The sequence below is a fragment of the Ambystoma mexicanum genome, chromosome 4p, assembly GCF_040938575.1.
Source record: "Ambystoma mexicanum isolate Mex_15411 chromosome 4p, UKY_AmexF1_1, whole genome shotgun sequence".
NCBI lineage: Eukaryota > Metazoa > Chordata > Amphibia > Caudata > Ambystomatidae > Ambystoma > Ambystoma mexicanum.
In genome coordinates, this window is record NC_090927.1 from 106506275 (window position 1) to 106526502 (window position 20228).

The window sequence follows — 20228 nt, forward strand, 5'->3', positions numbered from 1 at the left end:
GGACACAAATCACAGCCCAAAACCACATCAACTTTTTGGAGCTACTAGCAGTACTCAAAGCCCTTCAAGCTTATCAGCTGCATCTGACCGGTCAAACCGTGCAAGTCCTCACAGACCACACCACTGCCATGTTTACATAAACAAGCGGGGAGGCACACTCTCCAGGTTTATCCAAGCTATCCCAAAAGATTTGGAAGTTGGTACTCCAGCAGAACATGTTCCTAGTCTTTCAACACGTTCCAGGGGAACTCTGCTCTAGCAGACACTCGGAGCAGAAATACTTTACCCGAGGGGCACGAATGGCAACACAGCAGAGAACTTCTAGACAAAGTTTTCTCCCTGTGGGGTTATCATTCTTTTGACTTATTCACCACCAACCTAAACACACAATGCCCAGACTTTGCATCCAGTTTTCCCCAGCCCGAGTCCAAGGGGAAGGCCCTGTGGATGAGCTGGTCAGGGAAATTTGCTTATGCTTTTCCCCCCCAACACTACTCAACAGGATAGTGCACAAGATGTACCAGGAACAAACCTACAATAATCCTGATCGCCCATATGTGGGCAAGACAACCATGGTTTCCACATCTGCTCAAACTGGCGATGTGTGAACCGATCAAACTCCTGTGCCCCTGCAATAGGCTATTCCAGCGCAGGGGACAACACTCCATCCACACCCTCAGTCTATGAACTTGGCAGCCTGGATCCTGATGTCCTAGAGTTTGGACACTTAAAATGACCTCAAAGGTGTATGGATGGATGCGCTCAAACCCAACACCAGGCACTGCGACTTCAACAAGTGGAAAGGATTTGTAATATGGTGCTGATCAAAACCTTTGAATCCAATTGAATGTACCCATGCACACGTTCTTCACTACATGCTCTAATTGCAAGACTCTGGCCTACTATTTAACTCCAAGTGTCACCCAGTGGCTCTGTCCGCGTACACCACTTAACAAAACAGTGTCCTGGTGGAAAGTTCCTGTTAAGACTTTCATGGAGGGAGTAAATAGACTTTACCCTCCCATTTCCAACCCGCCTCCAGTTTGGGATCTTAAAGTTGTACTCTCAAAGCTCAACGATCCACCCTTTGAACCTAAGCACAAATCCAGCCTCAAACACCTAACATACAAGACCGCTTTCCTAGTAGCCATCACCTCAGTAAGACGGGTTAGTGAGCTACATGCATTGTCAGTGTAAGACCCTTTCTTTTTTATCCACAGAACACACCCTAGGTTTTACCTAAATTCATTTCCAAGTTCCATGTTAACCAGTCCATTGAACTACCCACTTCTTTTCAAAATCCATACAAGTCAGCTGAGCGACACCTCCATACACTGGATGTAAGGAGGGCAGTTGTGTACTATGTAAACAAAACGGAACCGCTAGGAAAAACAGATAAACTGTTTGTCTCCATAGCACCTCGCAGGGAGGGCGATCACGTTTCAAAGAACGCCGTCTCCAAATGGGAGAGTGAAGTGCATACAGCTCTGCTATTCTATATCAAAGAAAACCCTGCCTTTCACACCGGTACAGGAGCTACTTTGGCATTTATTTCAAAGGTCCCTCTAGACGCCATTTGCAAAGCAGCTATTTGGAGTTCCATACATAACTTTACTTGGCATTACTGCATTGACACACATTCTAAAGCAGATTCACAGGTGGAACAAGCGGTGCTAAAACATCTATTTGTTGCCGTACCTTCTGACAATCCAACTCCTTCTCCAGATACTGCTTGCTAGTCTATGCATAGCATGTGATCTAAGCAGATCCACAAGCCTCAGAAGGGATTCATTACTTACCGTAATTGTATTTATGATGCTTGTATCTGCTTCGATTCACACGCGCCCACTGTTACTCCCCTCCTGAAGTCGAAGGTGCATAAATGTTTTCTCTATCTTACCTTTCTGCTTACCTATTCCTGTACTCGCGTTACACTTCATGCCACCTCATGTCAGAAACAAAACCATCTGATGGACTTCAACACATGAAGCATCATGGGTACAGTAGACGTCACACTAGGGATAGTATTACTATCACGCCCAGTTTGCGCCCCTTTTTGACTTTCGAAAATAAATCGTGGAATACTCGACTACCACTAGATGTCGTCCTATGCATAGCATGTGAATCTAAGCAGATACAAGCATAAGGATTAAGGTTAGGATGAGTAATGTATGCCATATTTATGTCTGAGGCTTTCAGATTGGTCTTGGTGAGTTTTCAATGGATCTTCATGTCATTTTCACAGTACAAGACGAGGGCACAAGAAAGTTGAGATCTTAGTGTATAATCCGTGTGAGATTAGGATGGTGCATACTTTCAAACTCTGCATCATACTCCTTGGGCTTTTTTTCAGGATATGGACATCCTATACACAAAACCATTTCACCAAAGTGAAAAACCGTAGTCTAAGAATAAGAACCACTCCTTGCATGTTGAAACATTTCAAGCTGCTAGGTAGCAAACTATATGTCACTCCCCTGAGTGCCAACTCTCTACATCCTCACAGTACACACTTCCTTACTTGCCCAGTAGTGAATTGTCAATCGCAAATGGCTAGGGTGATTCCTTATTTTATGGCATGATCCAGTCTACCCTGTGAATAATCCTACGGATCCCTTACTGAAACCCTGCCTAAAGTCTCTGGGGAAGGCTGACTCTTCCTGATCCCAGCCTTGTGGGTGGTGTACTGCGGGAGGATCACATAGGAGGAGACTGGGCCCAGGACGGTGAGGAGATTCCGTGTGATAAGACTCTTCCCAATATACCTCAAAAGGTAATGGCTTATTGTCGCTGTAATGTCCATGACTTCTATATTAAAACTAGAAATGTGGACACAAGTCTGGTAAGGCTTGTTCCGTTTTTATAAAAGGAAAGATCCTTTTGGATATCCCATATCAAACACCCTCCTTACTCCCAAGGGTGCAATCTATAGGAATCTGAAAATCGTGTCTTTTAATAAATTACCTTCCTATATAGCAACTAATTCTAACAGTCTGTCTCTTAAAGAGTTCAGGGAAATTGAATCTACCCGAATCTAAAAGAACTGAAATGTCAGAAGAACTAACTTTATTGAATGGGACTACAAGTCCGAGAATCCCAGAGGTACTGGGACGAGGAAGAAAGCTGAAGACGCCTGCAGATGTAGCAAGCTGGCAATTAAGCCTAGTAGCTATTTTAGTAGTCAGGCAATTGAGTTTAAAGGCCCACACCTGAGATTTGTTATGAAATATACATAATGAAACATGGAGGCACAAAAGGCCTCCTCAGGAAATGAGGAGTAGAAGGAGCTGGAACGAGAGCTGGTAGGCAAGCTGTAGTAGTAGAAGTCGAGAAGACGCACTAGGCTGGCAAATCACAAAGAAGTGGCAGCACGGGACTGATGCCGGAATATGGAGACGGCAGATTTCACCTGTAAGTTTTAAGAGAGTCCTGCTCTTCAAAAATCGGAAGTACAGAGGCTGCACAGCAGAAGATGTGCAGGAGGCTAAGTTTTCCTCATATGAGCCTTATTGCTGTGATTGCAGAGTTGTGAACGTGCAGGAGACTGAGGCCAGAAGCAAGAGGCAAGCCGAATGTCTCAGGAGGAAAAGGAATTCCCAATTAGAGTGGATGTACCGAAGACACCTATGCAGGAGAAGGGTGTGGGTCCCTAGCGAGCCAGAAGCAACGATGGAGGACGGACAGTGTAGACGTCACTGTAGCACGACCGGCATACTGCAGGAGTTTGCTCAGTTCTATGAGGATATTTATGATGAAACGGTGGTGGACGTCTAACTTGAGCAGTACCTACGGGTTGTCCCGCTGCCATGTCTGAAGAGGGGGGCGACGGAGGAGCTACAGGGTCCCATTACCCGGAAGGAGGTGCTGAAGGCGATTAGTGGGATGAAGGTAGGGAATGCGCTCGCACCCCACATTGTGAAACTCTTCAATAACATATTGACCCCGGGGAGGCAACCCCCTCCTTTAAACGGGCCTTAATATCGGTTATCCCAAAGGCCGTGAGGGATCTAAGGAACTGTAAATCGTACCGGCCACATCCCTCATAAATGTGGCCGCAAAGGTCTTCACCAAGGTACTAGCATCTAGAATGGAGTGAGATATGCCAGGCCTGTTCCAGTCAGACCAGGTCCGATTCATCAAGGGGAAGCTGGGCGGACACTCTCTGAAAGACACTACACCTGATGGACCAGGCCGAGAGTTAGGGTAACCCCACTCTGTTGTCCCTGGATGCAAAAAAGGCATTTGATAGGGTGAGGTGGAACCTCCTATATGGGGTCATAAAGAAATAAGGGTTTTGTAGTCGATTCTGAAGGGCATTCAGGCAATGTACCCTTCGCCCAAGGTGAGGGTGGCTGTCAATGGTAAGCTGTCGAGGGCCTTTGAGCTGAAATGCGGCACAAGGCAGGGCTGCCCACTGTCCCCACTGCTATTCGCACTGTCCATGGGAGTCTCTCGCTGAGTGACTGAGAGGGGTGCCACAGGTGGCAGGTATTGTGGTGGGGAGGCAAGGAGTTTAAGTTTGAGCTTTATGCAGATGTCCTCCTGCACCTGAGAAACCCAAGCTCGGTCCTTGCAGCTATGGCACTGATTGAGGAATATGGGTCCTTTTCCAGATTTAAAGTGAACCGCCAGAAGTCTGTTTTATTCCTGTTTGCCAAAGACGGACTGAGAGACGTTGGAGCCGTCAGACGGCTGGGAGGGAGATTCGGGGGGAGAGCATTTGATACCTGGGAATCAATATTGCCAGATCTCTGGGGGACCTGAGTGGGGCCAACTACCCCCCCACCCCTGCTGAACAAAATGTATGGGGAAATGGCTGAATGGGGCAGATACCATTTATGGGGCGGTTGAATGCCCTTAAAATTAATTTCCTCCCGAGGATACTATATTTGTTTCAAATGTTGCCAGTAAGGGTCCCAGAAGATCGGTTGGAAGAGGCTAAGGGACAGATGCTCCGCTTCTTCTGGCAGGGGCAGAAACCAAGGGTGTTGTATGACACCTTAGTGCTGCCAACAGACCGAGGGGGGGGTGGGACTTTCAGACTTAATGATATATAACAAAGCTGCTTAGCTAAGGGCTATGGTACCACACCTCCGAGTACATGCAGACAAACAATGGGTTTACCTAGAGAACCATCACCTCCGCCCGGCCACAGAGACTTAAGGGGGTTCTCATAGCGGACAAATGGAAGGACTCACTACAGTGAGGCCTCACTCTGATGTAGATGATCCTAGACACATTGAAATTAAGGGACTCATTTTGTTACTTTACAGGGCATTGGTGGGGATGACGAGCGGTGCAGTTGAAGGGCTCCGCAAAAGGTGGGAAAGAAATCTGGAGGTGGAGTTAGACGATGGCTTGTGGACCCTGATGTGTAGGAGGACCTTTAAGACCTCAATCTCCTGCCAGTTTAAATTACATGGAGTTAAATTATTTCACAGATGGCAATACAACCCGTTGCGGTTCTCCAAAATGTTTGCATCAGTAAGCCCCCTGTGTTGGCAGAGCTATGGGGAGAGTGCAGATTACTGGCACATGTTTGGGGGTGCCAGGAGGTCCAGGTCTTTTGGGCAGAAGTCATCGGATGAATCAAGGAAGCGGAGGGGCTGGGGTAACAGCTTAGACCCAATGTTGATACTATTTGGATTGGAGAAGGAAGGTGATCGCTGGAGGATACTGCCCCACAGGGTTCCTGTTGCTTGCAGCCAGGGCCTTCCTGGCTAGATATTGTAAAAGGGTACACCTCCCAAGTCTAGATGAATGGGTAGCGAAAACTAAGGACGTATACCTTATGGAGAAGATCACTGCCTCAATCCACGGGGAGAGCTCTGGGCTGGAGGGGGAATGGCTGAGGTTCCAGAACGCATTCGGAAGTTCAGGCAAAAGACTGTGCTGATCCTGAGTATGGTACCCAGCCCGCAAGAAGAGTTATCTGTAACAGTTATGCACCAGATTGTTGCTGGACAGTTTAGATGTTATGACTTGTTCTGTCTTGTAAGACCCACAGTTGTATTTAGGGGTGGGGGGTGACGGGTGGGTTGGCCGGGTGGTGGGAGGGACCCAGGCAAGGGAGAGTGAACTTTATGCAATCAATGCTCTCGAATATTGAATGTTTGACAATGTTTTCCTCCTTGCCTTGGTGAAAAATCAATAAAAAAAACATTAATTTCAACAACAAAAAATCTGTCCACCAGGCCAGATTCTAGAAAGCCAACATGAGCGCTCTTTATATCGCGCTCTCCTTTCCTCTTCCTCTATCTCTTTTGTGCGCGTTCTCTCACCTGCATCCTTTCTAACATCCTCCCTGGCACATTTGTGCTCTTCCCTGGAGACCTGATGCCAATATACACTAATCCACACTGAACAGCAAGTACCGAAACTATTGCCGTTACCAATACTTTTTTCTTTGTTTCAGATTTCATTGCTTACATCCACACGAAGAGCGATGGGATATGACATTTTTTGTTGGAGGCCCGCTGTGGTCTATAGATTGGTGCCCCACTCCAGATGGTTCTGCAGCTTGCCAATATGTTGCTCTATACTGTAACATGGGAATGGATGACAAACACAAGCTGAGCGGCATTCACCAAGGCCCAGGACTGCTACAGATCTGGAATCTAGGCCCATTGCAACATGAAATCTGGTGAGTGTTTAATATTATTGTCATCGTCTTGGCACTGCTTCTTTACCTATAATTATTTGCTTATATAATAAGGACAGCTTGGTTGAAATATTTATTTCACTCTGTCAACAGCAGTCTCCATTGTGTAGCTTTTCATAAATTCACCAAATGTGATTGTTTTAGTTTCCTTAAGGCCAGTCGTAAAAAATGTGGCTTTTGTGGTCTACATTTACTTTACCATTGTGGTTTTTGATCTCATTAGTGTAAAAGATGCATCCATGCTATTCATTATCGTTGATGGGCATTATGTCCTCTATTTCATGAAAATTAATCTTTAACAAAGCACGATTCTCTTTCCATTAGAGCTTCTGTGTTGTTCAGAATGGCCAGTGTCACAGGTGGCTCAAGTACACACCACCCCACAAAGTAAATTCAAGGATTTGTATTGTGAACTTGAATCGGGGCTAACTAAGGGCAATCCCCCTCTAACTCCCCTGTGGCTCCTTCCACCATAGTCCTCGCTTCCCTAAATCCCAAGGTGGGCACCAGAGACCGGAAACTCCTACTGTCTAGAATACGATTGGCTGTGGTGAGGGCATAAAGGCAACCACCTTATCTTTCTCCCTCTGGTGTCTTGTAGATGGATCCTAACCGGGGGTCCCAAAAGAAATATGATCGCAGGAATTGGTGCTGTCCCATCGCCCTGGTCTCACTTAACTGATTTCCTTTCACGCCCTTCTATTCCTCACCCTGATTAATTTTCCTGCCTTACCCTTCCTTCTACTCCCCTTCTGTTCCTCCCGACTCTCGAGTCTCTTCTGTTTCGTTTTCTCTCTGCTGGAATACCACCACACACCTATTCCTATACTCTGCTTATTTATTATTAATCCTTCTAACGCTCCACATGCCCGCAGGTCTCAGGGCACACATATAAAACATAGAGACATAGACAGGAGGACAGTCAACAGGGGGTCAGATCAAGGAAGAAAGGAGACTAGCCTGGTGCAAGATTGAAGAGATAAGTGTTGGCCTTTTTTTTCAGTACTTGGAGGGCCTCGGTCGTTCTCAGATCTGGCTGGCGGGCATTCCAGGCTGCGGAGGCCATAACCTCAAAGCTTGTACCCCCATATTTCGCCAACTTGAACTGGGGCTGTAGGATTAGGGATTGATCCTGAAACCAGAAGGCACAGGAAGGCTGATAGGCCCTGAGACGGTCAGAGAGGTATGAGGATGCCTTGGGGTTCCTGCATTTAAGAGTGATGGTAAGCAACTTGTCGGCGATGTGCTGTTTGACCGGCAGCCAGTGAAGATTCCTTCTCACAGTGGAGATGTGATTGCGGGTGGTAAGGCCATGAATCGCACGTATTTCCCTATTCTAGATAACTTGCAGGGCCATAATGCAAGCCTTGGAGGTGGCGAGCATCAAACTGTTACAATGTCCCGGCAAGAGTTAATGATGGCCAAGGTCAGCAAGGATCTATTACTGAGGGAGATAAACGGGCAAATGTGATTAAGCAGTTTGGTAATATAGCTACAAGAGGCCCGAGTAGAGCAACCTGGCATTTCATTGTAAGCTCGGTGTCGAGCACAACGGCCAGCATCTTCACACTCTTAGCTACAGTGATTTTGCTATTGGCGATGGTAAAACATTGGTGGTTAGGGGCCAGATTGTTTAGCTTGTGACCTGAAGCCACAATCTGAAGCTTTGTTTTATCTGTATTCTGCGCAAGGGCGTTAGAAGACATCCAGGCCTGGATGGCATCGTAGATGGAGTTAATGACCAGTGAGTCCTGTGTGTACGAGCCCCAGAGCTCCAAGATGAACTGGGTATTGACGGCATAGTTGGTATATTGGACACACAGGTCGTTGAGGATCATCAGGAGTGGCATGATATAAATGTTAAAGAGTGGGCAAGATGCAGGAGCCCTGAGGGACCCTGCAGATGATAGCCGACGAATAGGAACTGGCTTCATTGACTGCCACTCTAGCATTCCGGGACCCAAGAAAGGATGCAACCTACTACGCTGCTAGGCTGGAACAAGTAGCCCGGTCCCTCACCGTGGCCACCAACAGCGAATTGTCGGCCAGGTCGAAGGCAGCAGAGGGATCCAAATGCATCAACAGTGCTGGGTGGCCCTTACCCACGATACTGGTTAGGTTGGACTTGAGGTCTAGAATCGCTGTCTCTGTGCCGTGTCTGGCTCAGAAGCCAGATTGTCGTGGGCCTAGGATATTGTTGTTTACGATGTATCCCTGAAATTGAAGATATGCCACACGATCGAAGATCTTCAGGAGTAAGGCCACATTTTTTATAAGGTGATAGTTCTTAGAGAGAGGATCGAGATTGCTCTTTGTTAACAAAGGCGTGATCCAGGCCTCCTTCAAGGGAAGAAGGACATGGCCCTCAGCAAAGGAAAGGTTCACTAATCTTGATACCCATGGGGCTAGGATACCTAAGCATGCTATAAAGATGCTGGAGGGGCAACTATCGCCTAAGCATGTGGTGGGCTTCAACTCTGCAATAACCTTTTTTATTTCTGCTTCAGAGCATTGGCTGACGTTGAACTCTAAATGGGGCATAGGCTGGGAGGTAGCGCTGGTCGGTGGAGGACAGGAGACATAGTGGGAGTGATGTTCTTTGAGTGATCCTTAATGTCTTGTTTGTGCCTTGTGATTTTAGAAGAAAATCCATCATGAATTATTTGGCACCATGCAGCATCTTTCTCCAGCATAGGGTCTGGCATGGATTCACATGCTCATGATTATTCCCCGTCGTCAGGCTGGGAATCCTCAGTAAAGAAAAAATCAGTATCGGTTTCGTTTCTGATCTGTCTTTCTTAGTAGTAACCTCTCTGGGTCATACTGCTCCCAGCCAATGACTGCCCTCTCCCTAAGCTCTGCCCCTGGCAGCCATCCTCAGATTTTTACTGCACCTTCAAGTGTTGGGAGTCCTTGTGCTATAGCTCTCGAGCTTTTACTTCGTTTTGGTTTTTTCAAGGAGTTTTCTCTCTTTTTTCAGTCAATCGAGCCTCAAGCTCCCCGGTTTCTACTTCCGATCAATGGGCACCTGTTTCGGAATTTTCTATGCCCCTAAAGGGCGAAGTTTTCCTCGAGTTGCGCTTCTTGGAAGATTCCAGAAGATCTGAGGCCTACCCTGTGGACATGACCCAGGACAAGGGGAGCTCGACACCCGGATCCAAGCTGTTCAGGAACTGCCCTGGATGCGGATTAGAGAATGTTTTCAAGGAGGATGAGCATTCGAGATGTCTCTACTGCCTTCACGAAGACAAAACTCACGTGGAGGACTGTGCGTTTTGCAAGAACTTGTCGGAACGGACTATGAGGGATCGTTGGATCCGCCTCGCCAGCTGGCTGGAGAAGGGCCCAGCAGGTGAAAAGTCTGAGCGGTCTTATAAGTCCTCTGAGGGCACCCCGGCGACAGGGGCCCAACAAAAGGCAAAGCACTGCGAGTCCGCAGGCACCGGGAGCGCCAAAGGGTCGGGCTCTTCGGCTGCCAAGCGGGGCGCACTTTCACTGACGCCATCAACCACGAGCCAACGCTCTGGCTTGGGAAAGAGAAAATCCGAGAACCCGGCTAAGCTTCTGAAGATGCCCCGGTCGATCTCTAAGGGATCAGCCGAGGGGGAGCGAGGCGGTGACCCCTCCCCCAAGGTGAAGGCCTCAAGCGCACCCAAGGTGGTGAAGGCCTTGATTCACCAGAAGAAGGCCTCTATTGAGGGAGTCGCAGCGCGCCTGGCGAAGCCTGTGGAGGCTAACCCAGTGGAGGCGGCCTCGGCCCCAGAGTTTCCCTGCCGCCACGCAGGGAATCCTCTTTCAGCCCATCGATAAGACCCCCGTGAAGAGCCCAGTGGAAAAAGAGGGGGGGGGGCGGTGGCCGTCACGGACACAGATACAGCCTCTGAGGAGGGGCTGGTTGAAGTCGTGCAGGGCCTCAACAAGAGGTTCGAGGAGGTTTGTTCCCACAGGGGGAACCCCGAGGAGGCGGACGAAGAGAGCGACGGCGGCGCCGACGCGACTCCCGTGGAGGAGGAGCAACCATGGCGCCCGTCGCTGCCGGGGCCCGAGCCTCAGGACAATTCGGTGGCCATTTTGATGGCAATCCAAACATTATGCACGGATATAAGGACGAGATTGCCCCTCACCCCAACGGATGACCCAACAGAGCCGGGCCCGTCGGGAAGCCCTCCGAACAAGTGGAGGAGTGTTCACCCACCCCCCGCCTTTCCAGCCCTCGCTGCCGGCTCAGCCTTCATCTCCTTCCCCTGTCCCGGGGGATGACACGGGAATGGAGACGGCCACGACGACGACGGGGACGGATGACGACGGTGGTGAAGACGGGACAGGCCTTCCATCACCACTCCCTCGGGCCTCCCCGCCCGACGAAATTGGCTCCTTCCACGCCATGATTGCCAGGGCATCCAAGCTTTTTCAGCTCTGCCCTGAGGAACAAAAGAAGGAAGGTTTCCTCTATCAGCTGCGCGAGGCCAAGAGGGAGACGGTCCTCGTGGTACCATTGATTGACGACATCTGGGTGGAGGGACTTGCTCTCCTAAAGAACCCGTCCACGACGCCTGCCAAGAGGGATCGGTTTGAGAAGAAGTACCGGGTCCCCGATTCCACCCCTTTGTGCCTTAGGGCGCAGCCGACCCCGGATTCAGTCGTTTCGGCGGCGGCCAAGAAGAAAGCGGAGGGGGCGTCATCCTCAAGTTCATCCTCCCTACCTGATGGCAAGGGAAAGAAGATGGACGCCATTGTAAGAGTGATCTCGTCTGCGGCGACGACAATTAAGGCAGCCAACGCCCTAGCGATTGTGGCCCGCTACGACAGGGAGCTGTGGTACAAGATCGCTCCCCTGCTGGACTTCCTACCGGACGACAAGAGGTCAGAGGCCCTGGAGATCCTGCAGTAAGGTGAGGTGGCGTCGGACCACGCCATAACAGTGGCCACGGATATCGCTGACACCGTATTCCGCCAGTTGGGCAACAGTTTGCCTTCGACGGCGGGGATGGCTCAAGGCAACTGATTTCCGCCAGGACGTGCAAACCAGAGTTTTGGACATGCCCTTCGACGGGAACAACCTGTTTGGAAAAACAGCGGATGTCACTTCAGGCCATCAAGACCGACACGGAGCCGGCTCGGGCCTTGGGAGTGTTGCAGCAACGACATCCGCTCTTTCGGAATGCCGGAGGCAGACAGGGTGCCTCCAAGGGATCCGGCAGCGGCGACATACCGCCAGGCGGCCCGTTCCTCGTCGCAGGAGGACTACAGAGGACGCGGCAAGTCAGGAGGATCTTGTCGCCAAGTTGGCGGGCCGCCTCCAAGCCGGACCGAACCGGCCGTAGCATCAGGCCCACACCTGAGCACCTCAGTGGGAGGCCGGCTGGCGAAGTTTGTCAGCGTGTGGGAGTCCATCTCCACCGACCTTTGGGTGCTGGATGCCCTGGCCCACGAGCACACTCCCGAATTTCTAAAGAAGTTCCCCCGCATTCCTCCCGTGGCCAGGAAGGAAAATCATGTCCCTCAACTGCTGTTTGAAGTAAGGACGATGCTCAAGAAAAGTGCCATCAAGCTCGTCCCCAAGAGGCTCCGAGGCTCCGGGGCTCTGGAGTATACTCAAGGTACTTCCTCGTCAAAAAGAAGACAGGCGGTTGGTGCCCCATCCTGGACCTGCGGTGGTTAAACAAGTACATCAAGGCGCAAAAGTTCAGGATGGTCACCCTCCAGCACGTGCTGGGACAGCTGGGGGAGGGCGACTTACTATCGTCGCTGGACTTGGAGGATGCTTACTTACACATCCCCATTCTAAAAGGACACCGAAAGTTTCTCAGATTCGTAGTCCAGGGGCGGCACTACCAATTCAAGTCCCTGCCGTTTGGGCTGAAGTCGGCACCCAGGGTGTTTACCAAGTGCCTCGCACCAGTGGCGGCGCGGCTGCGCCTACGGGGGATCCACGTCTACCCCTACCTGGACGATTGGCTCATCTATGCAAGGACAAGAGAACTTGCCGTCGAACACACAGCGGAGACCGTCCAACTTCTCACGGACCTGGGATTCTCCATCAACTACTCGAAATCCCACCTGGTCCCCTCGCAGGTCGCACTGTTTCTGGGAGCCAAGCTCGATACAGTGGCACGATTGGCCTCGCCGTCAGAGGAAAGGACAAAGGCCATCTTGGGCAAGGTGCAGCGCCTGCTGGCCGCGGACGTGGCCAGGGTGAGATCCATCAAGTCCCTGCTCGGAATGATGTCCTCATGCATCTACCTGGTGCGCCTGTGCAGGCTACGGATGCGTCCTCTACAAGAGTTCCTCGACGCCCGTTGGATACAAGCGACGGGCAGCTTCGAAGACAGGATCCCGCTCAACGATCCGATGGTGGGGCCCCTGCACGCATCTCGCGGCGGGCAAGGACTTGCAGACCCCGGTACATCAGGAGCCGGTGACGACGGACGCCTCCCTGGAGGGATGGGGAGCGCACATCGGAGATCTGCACGCGAGAGGCCTTTGGCTCCCGGAGGAGAGGTCACTCCAAATCAACATCCTGGAGCTGCAAGCAGTGTTCTGGGCCCTCAGGTTTTTTCTCCCGTCCCTCAAGGGCAAGGTGGTGAGGGTCTTCACCGACAACACCATCACGATGTTCTACATCCGGAAGCAGGGAGGCACCAGATCCCTAACCCTGTCCAAGGAGGCCCAGGATCTGTGGCACTGGGCCGTCGCCCAGGGGATGTTTCTGGTGCCCTTCCATCTAGCAGGAATAAAGAACGTCATTGCCGACTCACTCAGCAGGGAGCTGCGCTCGTGCCACGAGTGGGAACTGCATCAGGATCAAGTGGATTGGCTTTTCCAACAATGGGGCAAACCCCAGATTGACCTGTTTGCGACGGCGACAAACTCCAAGTGCCAGAGGTTTGCCAGCAGGTTTCCCCAGCAGAGGAGCATGGGCGATGCTTTCTCGTTCCCCTGGGATGGCCTGTTCCTGTATGCGTCCCCTCCGTTGCCGTTGCTGCTCCGACTCATCAACCAACTCATGACGACCCTGTGCAGGATGATCCTCGTCACACCGGCGTGGCCGAGACAGAGCTGGTTCCCGGACCTTCTGGACTTGTCAGCGTGCCCCCCTCCCCCCGTCAGACTGTCGACGGACGCAGATCTTCTCTCCAGAGAAGGAGGCGCCATCCTCCATTACGATCCGGAGTCGCTGAACTTGCAGGCCGGGCTCCTGCAGCACAAGAGTTTGGAGGGTACGATATCCTGGCGGACTGCAAGGAGGTGCTTGCAAAGGCCAGGGCGTCCTCAACTCTGAAGTGCTACGGACACAAGTGGAAGAGGTTCTCTGTCTGGTGCCGTGCACAGAAGATTAACCCTCTGCGAATTACTGCCCCTCAAGTGCTGCCGTACCTGCTGTCGTTGGCCAAGGCGGGCCTAGCTCACGCTTCCATCAAGATCCATCTTGCAGCGATTTCCAGTTACACCAGAACTACGGGACGGTCATCCCTATAGTCTCTTCGCCTGGTGAAGGAGTTTATGAAGGGACTTTTCCCGATCGTTCCCGCCGGTGAAGGCTCCGGCCCCGACGTGGGAGCTCAACGTGGTGCTGACCAGGCTCATGGGGCCGCCACTCGAGCCTCTGTATTCGGCACCGTTGAAATTTCTGTCGTGGAAAACAGCGTTACTTGTGGCCATCACCTCCGCACGAGTGGGGAGATCCAGGCCCTATCCTGCAAGCCTCCATACCTGACTTTCCACGAGACGAGGGTGGTGCTGAGGACGCACCCATCATTCATACCCAAGGTGCCGACGGACTTCCACCTCAACGAGCCCTTGGTGTTTCCAGTTTTCTTCCCGTCGCCTTTGTCGCCGGCCGAGAGGACTTTGCACTCGCTGGGTGGAGCTAGATCGCTCAAGTTCTACGTGGACCACACGAAGAGTTTTCGGAAGCCATCACAGCTTTTTGTTAACTTTGGACCTGTGAATCAAGGGAAGGTCCTTTCAAAGGCTTCCATTTCCAGATGGCTCTCCGGCTGCATCATGCACTGTCATCGGTTGGCAAACCGACTGTTGCCCCGCCGTCTGAGAGCCCATTCGACCAGAGCGATCCCTGCTACTACGGCGTTCTTGTCTGGTGTGCCCCTGCTGGACATCTGCAGGGCTGCTGCGTGGACGTCGACGCACACCTTCACAAAATTCTACTGCGTCGACCGGGATTCCAGGGAGGAGTCCAGAGTCGGCCAAGCAGTGCTGCGAATCCTGTTCGCCTGAAGGTGGGCTTGATGAGGAGGTAACAGTTGCTTAATGTTGAGCTTATGTAATGCTTAATGTTGAGCCTTGCCACCTCCCGTGGTTGTGCATGTGTGTACTGCTATGTATTCTTATATTCATGAGCATGTGAATCCATGCCAGACCCCATGCTGGAGAAGGAACAAGTTACTTACCTGTAACTGTTGTTCTCCGGCATGGGTCTGGCATGGATTCACATGCGAACCCTCCCTTCTACCCCTCTGCGGCTCTTCACTTGGTCATACTGCCACTTTACGTGCTACCAAATCTTAGGATGGCTGCCCGGGGCTTAGGGAGAGGGCAGTCATTGGCTGGGCGCAGTATGACCCAGAGACAAGTGATTGGGTACTACTAAGAAAGACAGATCAGAAACGAAACTGATACTGATTTTTCTTTACCGAGGATTCCCAGCCTGACGACGGGGAATAATCATGTGCATGTGAATCCATGCCAGACCCATGCCGGAGAACAACAGTTACAGGTAAGTAACTTGTTCCTTATTAGGAGCAGGATTCGTGGTCACTTTGCCCTCCAATTCTTTCAGGATAAACAACTGGATTTGGCCTGTGTGATTCTGTTATTGAAGTTTGTGGTCTTTGCTTCCATAATGGCTATCTTCAGACTCTTTACAGATTTCTTATAGAAGAGCAGCGCAAGGGGAGATGGAAACTACCACCATTCCCTTTCCGCGACCACCCTAAGACGTCAAAGATTGATGACTGAATCATTAAACCAGGAGTTTTTGATTACCTCTGGCTTTTGATAATTTTGGTTTTAATAGTTGCAAGGGCATTCATGGCTTCGTTCAGAGCCGTCGTGAGGTGCACGGCAAAGTCAGTGGCATTGTCAAAGCCCTCAATAGGTCCTAACCTGGACATCTGTGCTGCAGAAAATTTGAGTGGTCACATTTTTCAGATTTCTAGCGTTTTCGTGAAATCTGGGGACGGCCTTCACTCTCCAGGGAGTAGCAGGAGGGTGAACTAATGTGGACACTATGAAGTGATTTTACCATGGTAGAGGGATCATAGAGATATTGGATTTGGATAGACAATGCGTCAAGATCCAGTTGAGGGTATTTCCGCCTATGTGAGTGGGGGTTGTCACTTGTGTAAAGCTCATGGTGCTTAATGCTGCAAGGAGGTGAGATTATTAATGGGATCATTAGCCCAGAGGTTGAGGTCACCCAGTACAATGGTGGGAGTGTTTGCTTTGGTAATCTGGTTAAGGAGACTGAGAAACTGTTCCTCAAAGAGAGGCGTTGTTTTGGGAGGACTGTATATGACCATGATGGTTAAAGAGATGTTCTTGTTGATTTTTATTTTTATTACAAGACTTTCACAGTCCTCAAGAGAGTCGTGTTGAACCTCATTGAATATTAGCTACTTATTGATTAGGATAGCTACCCCTCCACCTCTTTGATCAGTACGGTGTGCGCGTAGGATGTGAACATTCGATGGAATGGCTAAGGTGGCCTCAGAGGGTGTAGATTCACTAGGCCAAGATTCAGTGAGGGCGAGGAGGTCAGTGGAGGTGTCAGTAAGCTAGATTTCAGCTGTGTTGCATGAGAGACTGAGTGTTTAACTAGGAAAAGCACAGGGGGTGTCCTGGATGAGGGGCCCCTCGCCAAGGGTCTATGGGCTGACGCAGCTGCCCAGTGCTGGATTCAAGCCAGGAGACGGTGCCGTACATATTTTGTGCTGCGGCTTCAAATTACTGTGTAACCCCAGCAAGGGATGCAAGGGTGGCAGTGGCTAAATTGTCACTGCCCTGGTAGATCGCACGGGGTGTGAGCTAAGCGAGGAGTGCTGACGTGGACAGGCACGGTAGGATTAGTGGACACGTGAGGTATACTTGCATCGAGAGTGTTACGCTTGGCCTTGATCTCAGCGATGCGTAAGTAATACCTTTTGTCTTCTGAATGGGGAGACACAGCAAACGGCACACACCGTTCACAAAACGGCGACAATCTGCCTCTTCAAACGCAACGGCGCTAATGGGCCGCCGACGTCGTTATGAGGCCTGGTTTTGCTGGGAAGTGTAGTTCAGGAAGACTACTGTAACCACAAAGCAGCTCTGCGCTGCACAAGTAACCTACTGCTGATGCCTCAATACGCGTTCAGTTGCAGTGGCAATGAATGAAACCCTGCCGGTAGATAAAGATCCCGGCTGTCAAGAAAGCAATTTGCCAAGATTTTATCTAAGTAGCAGTCCTTACTGCTTGGCAGTCCACTCAAGAGGCAACTAGCCAAAAAAGCAGTCCTTACTGCTTGACAGGATGCAGATAATAGGGTCAAGTTAACTTTAATCAAAACAAGTTGGTAGCAGTCCTTACTGCTTGGAAAGAAACACGTTAAGGGATAAAATCATGCACAAATCATAGAACCTCACCAGCATTCATTCAATCAGTCATGTAGTGACTTCATTGAAGCCAGGAGACGAGGGACTCCGCTCAACGTCCCTCCAACTACTTCTCACTCCCACTACTCACCCCTACCTCTATTCTCTACTCTCCACTCTCGCTATCCTTACTACTCTCCACCCATATTTTCTATTCTGCACTCCCACTACTCTCTCCTCCCCTCTCCTCTCGACTCTACACTCCACTCCGCCTTCCAATGTCACCCTCCTTTCACTCAATCATCTTTCTCAATCAGCATCACTACCCTACTCTCTCACTTAGTCTGACTCACGCACTTTACTTGTACACACATTCACACCAGAGTACCACTTTCTCACCGTGCAAGACATCATGTTGCAAATGCTCTGCAATTCTTTTCCACGTTCTGCTCCGCCATCTTTACTCTGCCTTGTTTTAGGCCATCTTCTCCCGTGACCTCACCCGAACAACCCTGTCTTTCTACTTGCTTGTAACCTTTTCTGCCCCTTACACTGGCTCTCAGCCTCAGTTGGTTCCCCAGGCCAATCTTAGTTTTACTCTTCTCAGGGGCCAGGTGAGAGATGGAAATCAAAGTTTCTCATAAGCCCTGTCCCCATTAAGAATGCTGGTCTACCAGTGTTTTGCAATGGCGGCCTGCTACAGCCAGTTTGGTTTGTGATGGATTAGTGTTCTGCTTCCCTGTCTGCTCTAAGAAACATTCTGCCGTCTTGTTGTTCGCCGCCTACTCTCTAGCTGGTAGGTTATATGCGCCATCCTCCCCTGCAAGGAACTTTAATCCTGAAAGGGAAGATAGAAAACAGTGCCCAGCATGTTGTAGGCAGGTATAGGGTGATTGTAAGGTGTTCATTTAAACAGGGCACATGTTGAGGGGACGAACTAGGGCCTTCCCAATTCCCTCACCCCACCTCTGGGGCAGGACTGGCATTGGCTAACAACTTAGTAGGCCTTCTTCCCCAGGTTGATAGGGTCCCCATCTCCTGCCCCCTCCGGTCACAGGGTCAGTTCACTGACCCTGTCGCTCCAGGTAAGGTTGTAGTTGGTGGTACCAAATGTTCTTTCAGTCTTTCTCTAGCTATTGCCTGTTTGTGTTTAAGTTTCATCATAATGACTTTGATTCTTTGATTTTTGTTTAACTTTGGAACTTCTCTTACAAGAATGAGGTCTAAAGCCCCTGATTTCTTTGTTACATGTCCACATTCTTTAACATCTTTGCTTTCTTCGATGCATTGACATATTATCGCTGTGCCCCATCAATTGGCGATTTAGAGATGGACAATGCTGTTTTCACTGCATATCTACTTGGTGCTTTTTCATGACCCATCGGTATGTGCAATGAAAGGAGAAGGGAGTAGTTGGAAAACTCAATGGCAAATGACTTTGTTCCAAAATGTCCTCTCGGATGTGCCAAGCTTTGCCACTCCTGTTTCACCTCTTCAAATCTATTGCTTAGTAGACTAACTTGCGTTCTGGTTTCATTTGAAAGATGTTATCTACTTGTTAAGTAACCTGGCCCTTTACAAAGCGCACAGTTGCTGTCACGATGCCCGCTCCCGGGGAGCCGGCTCAGGCCCTGCGTCCCCGAAAGTGGGCATCAAGTCCCCGGGGAAGGTCCCAGCAACCCCTTATAGGGGCCCTTTGGACAGCGTCCTGGCGCCTATGGCGCCAGGCTCATTATGAAAGTGTTTGGGTGCACTTACCTGATGCAGACCATGCTGCAGAACCCCGGCCTCCTTGAGGCCTGAAAGGAACTACTTTACCTGTGGGACTCATTTACCACCCGGGCGTGGTCAGGGAAGGATACATACCTGATTGGAGGAAGGACACATTCTAGGAACTTCTTCCAAGGCTATTTAAACCACACCCGATCAGCCAAACGTGCTTCGCGTTGTTCTGCATCTAGCAGCTGGACGCTCACTGTGTCTGCTCCTGCATCTTGACTTCTGCCACACCTGCCAGCATCCTGAATCACCTGCAAAGGAAGGGAACAAGAGAACAGAAGAAGGAAAAGGCCTCACCTGCTAAATCTGCATCCCAGAGACATTTCGCCGACAATCCTGAAAAGGAAGACATTTATTTTTAAAAGCACATCGCATCGATCGCTGCAGCGCCGCATTCTACTCACCTTTACAGGGCGCCTCCATGTTCAGCAGCGACCATCCGGATTCTCAGTCACGCCCCCGCGCCTAGGTAGAAAAAGACTAGAACAAAGGTGAGAGAAAGAAGGGAAAAGGGAAGCTAAAACTCCATGTCAAGACTTACTAGAAAGGCTCTGGTTAAGAGCAAGCACTCTCAGGTGCCTTCTTTTCACCACCTGGAATATATTTCGGAGGTGGATGAGGATTCTGATGGCCTGGTTCCTAGTCCGGTTCCAGATGAGATGGTTTCGGGCCATAGCCAATTTGACGATTTAAGGCAGTCACTGCATGATGCCAGTGGACTGGACACCTCTCCGGAGGTGGAGTTTTATAGGCCTGAGCCTGGCTCTCATGCCGATTCCTCGTACCGGCGCCTTATCGCTAGGGTCTCCGAGTACTTTGGATGGTCTGCTCCCCCAGGGGATTTTGTGCAGGATGATCTCACGGACATCCTTGATGTTGGTCCCTCAATTGACCCGGTACTGCCGTTTCATATGGCTCTACAGAGAAGGGTGGCGGCGGCTTGGACTGCTCCGGAGAGTCTCCCGGCAGTGGGCAGGTCCTTGTCGTGAAAATACCGTCCAGCCAGTAGCGACCCCTGCTACTTGACCAGGCACCCCACTCCGGAGAGTTTGGTGGTGCAGGCGGCCACGGCCCCGGCAAAGCAGGCGTCGTACCCTACCATCCCTCCTGATAGAGACGACAAACGTTTTGATGGCTGGGCGAAGAAAGTGTTTTCTTCAGGGGGTATGGTGCTTCAGGCGGCCAACTCCATATG

At 50.5% G+C, this 20228-nt stretch overlaps 1 protein-coding gene across 3 annotated transcripts in view; it reads left to right on the forward strand.

Annotated features, from left to right (window-relative positions):
* Positions 1-20228, forward strand: part of GTF3C2 (general transcription factor IIIC subunit 2) — a 1345710-nt gene that overhangs the window by 395987 nt on the left and 929495 nt on the right. For all 3 annotated transcript variants that reach the window (XM_069605483.1, XM_069605484.1, XM_069605482.1), the window contains one exon: positions 6416-6643. In XM_069605483.1, the coding sequence (XP_069461584.1) occupies positions 6416-6643 (228 nt within the window). The remainder of the gene's footprint in view (positions 1-6415; positions 6644-20228) is intronic.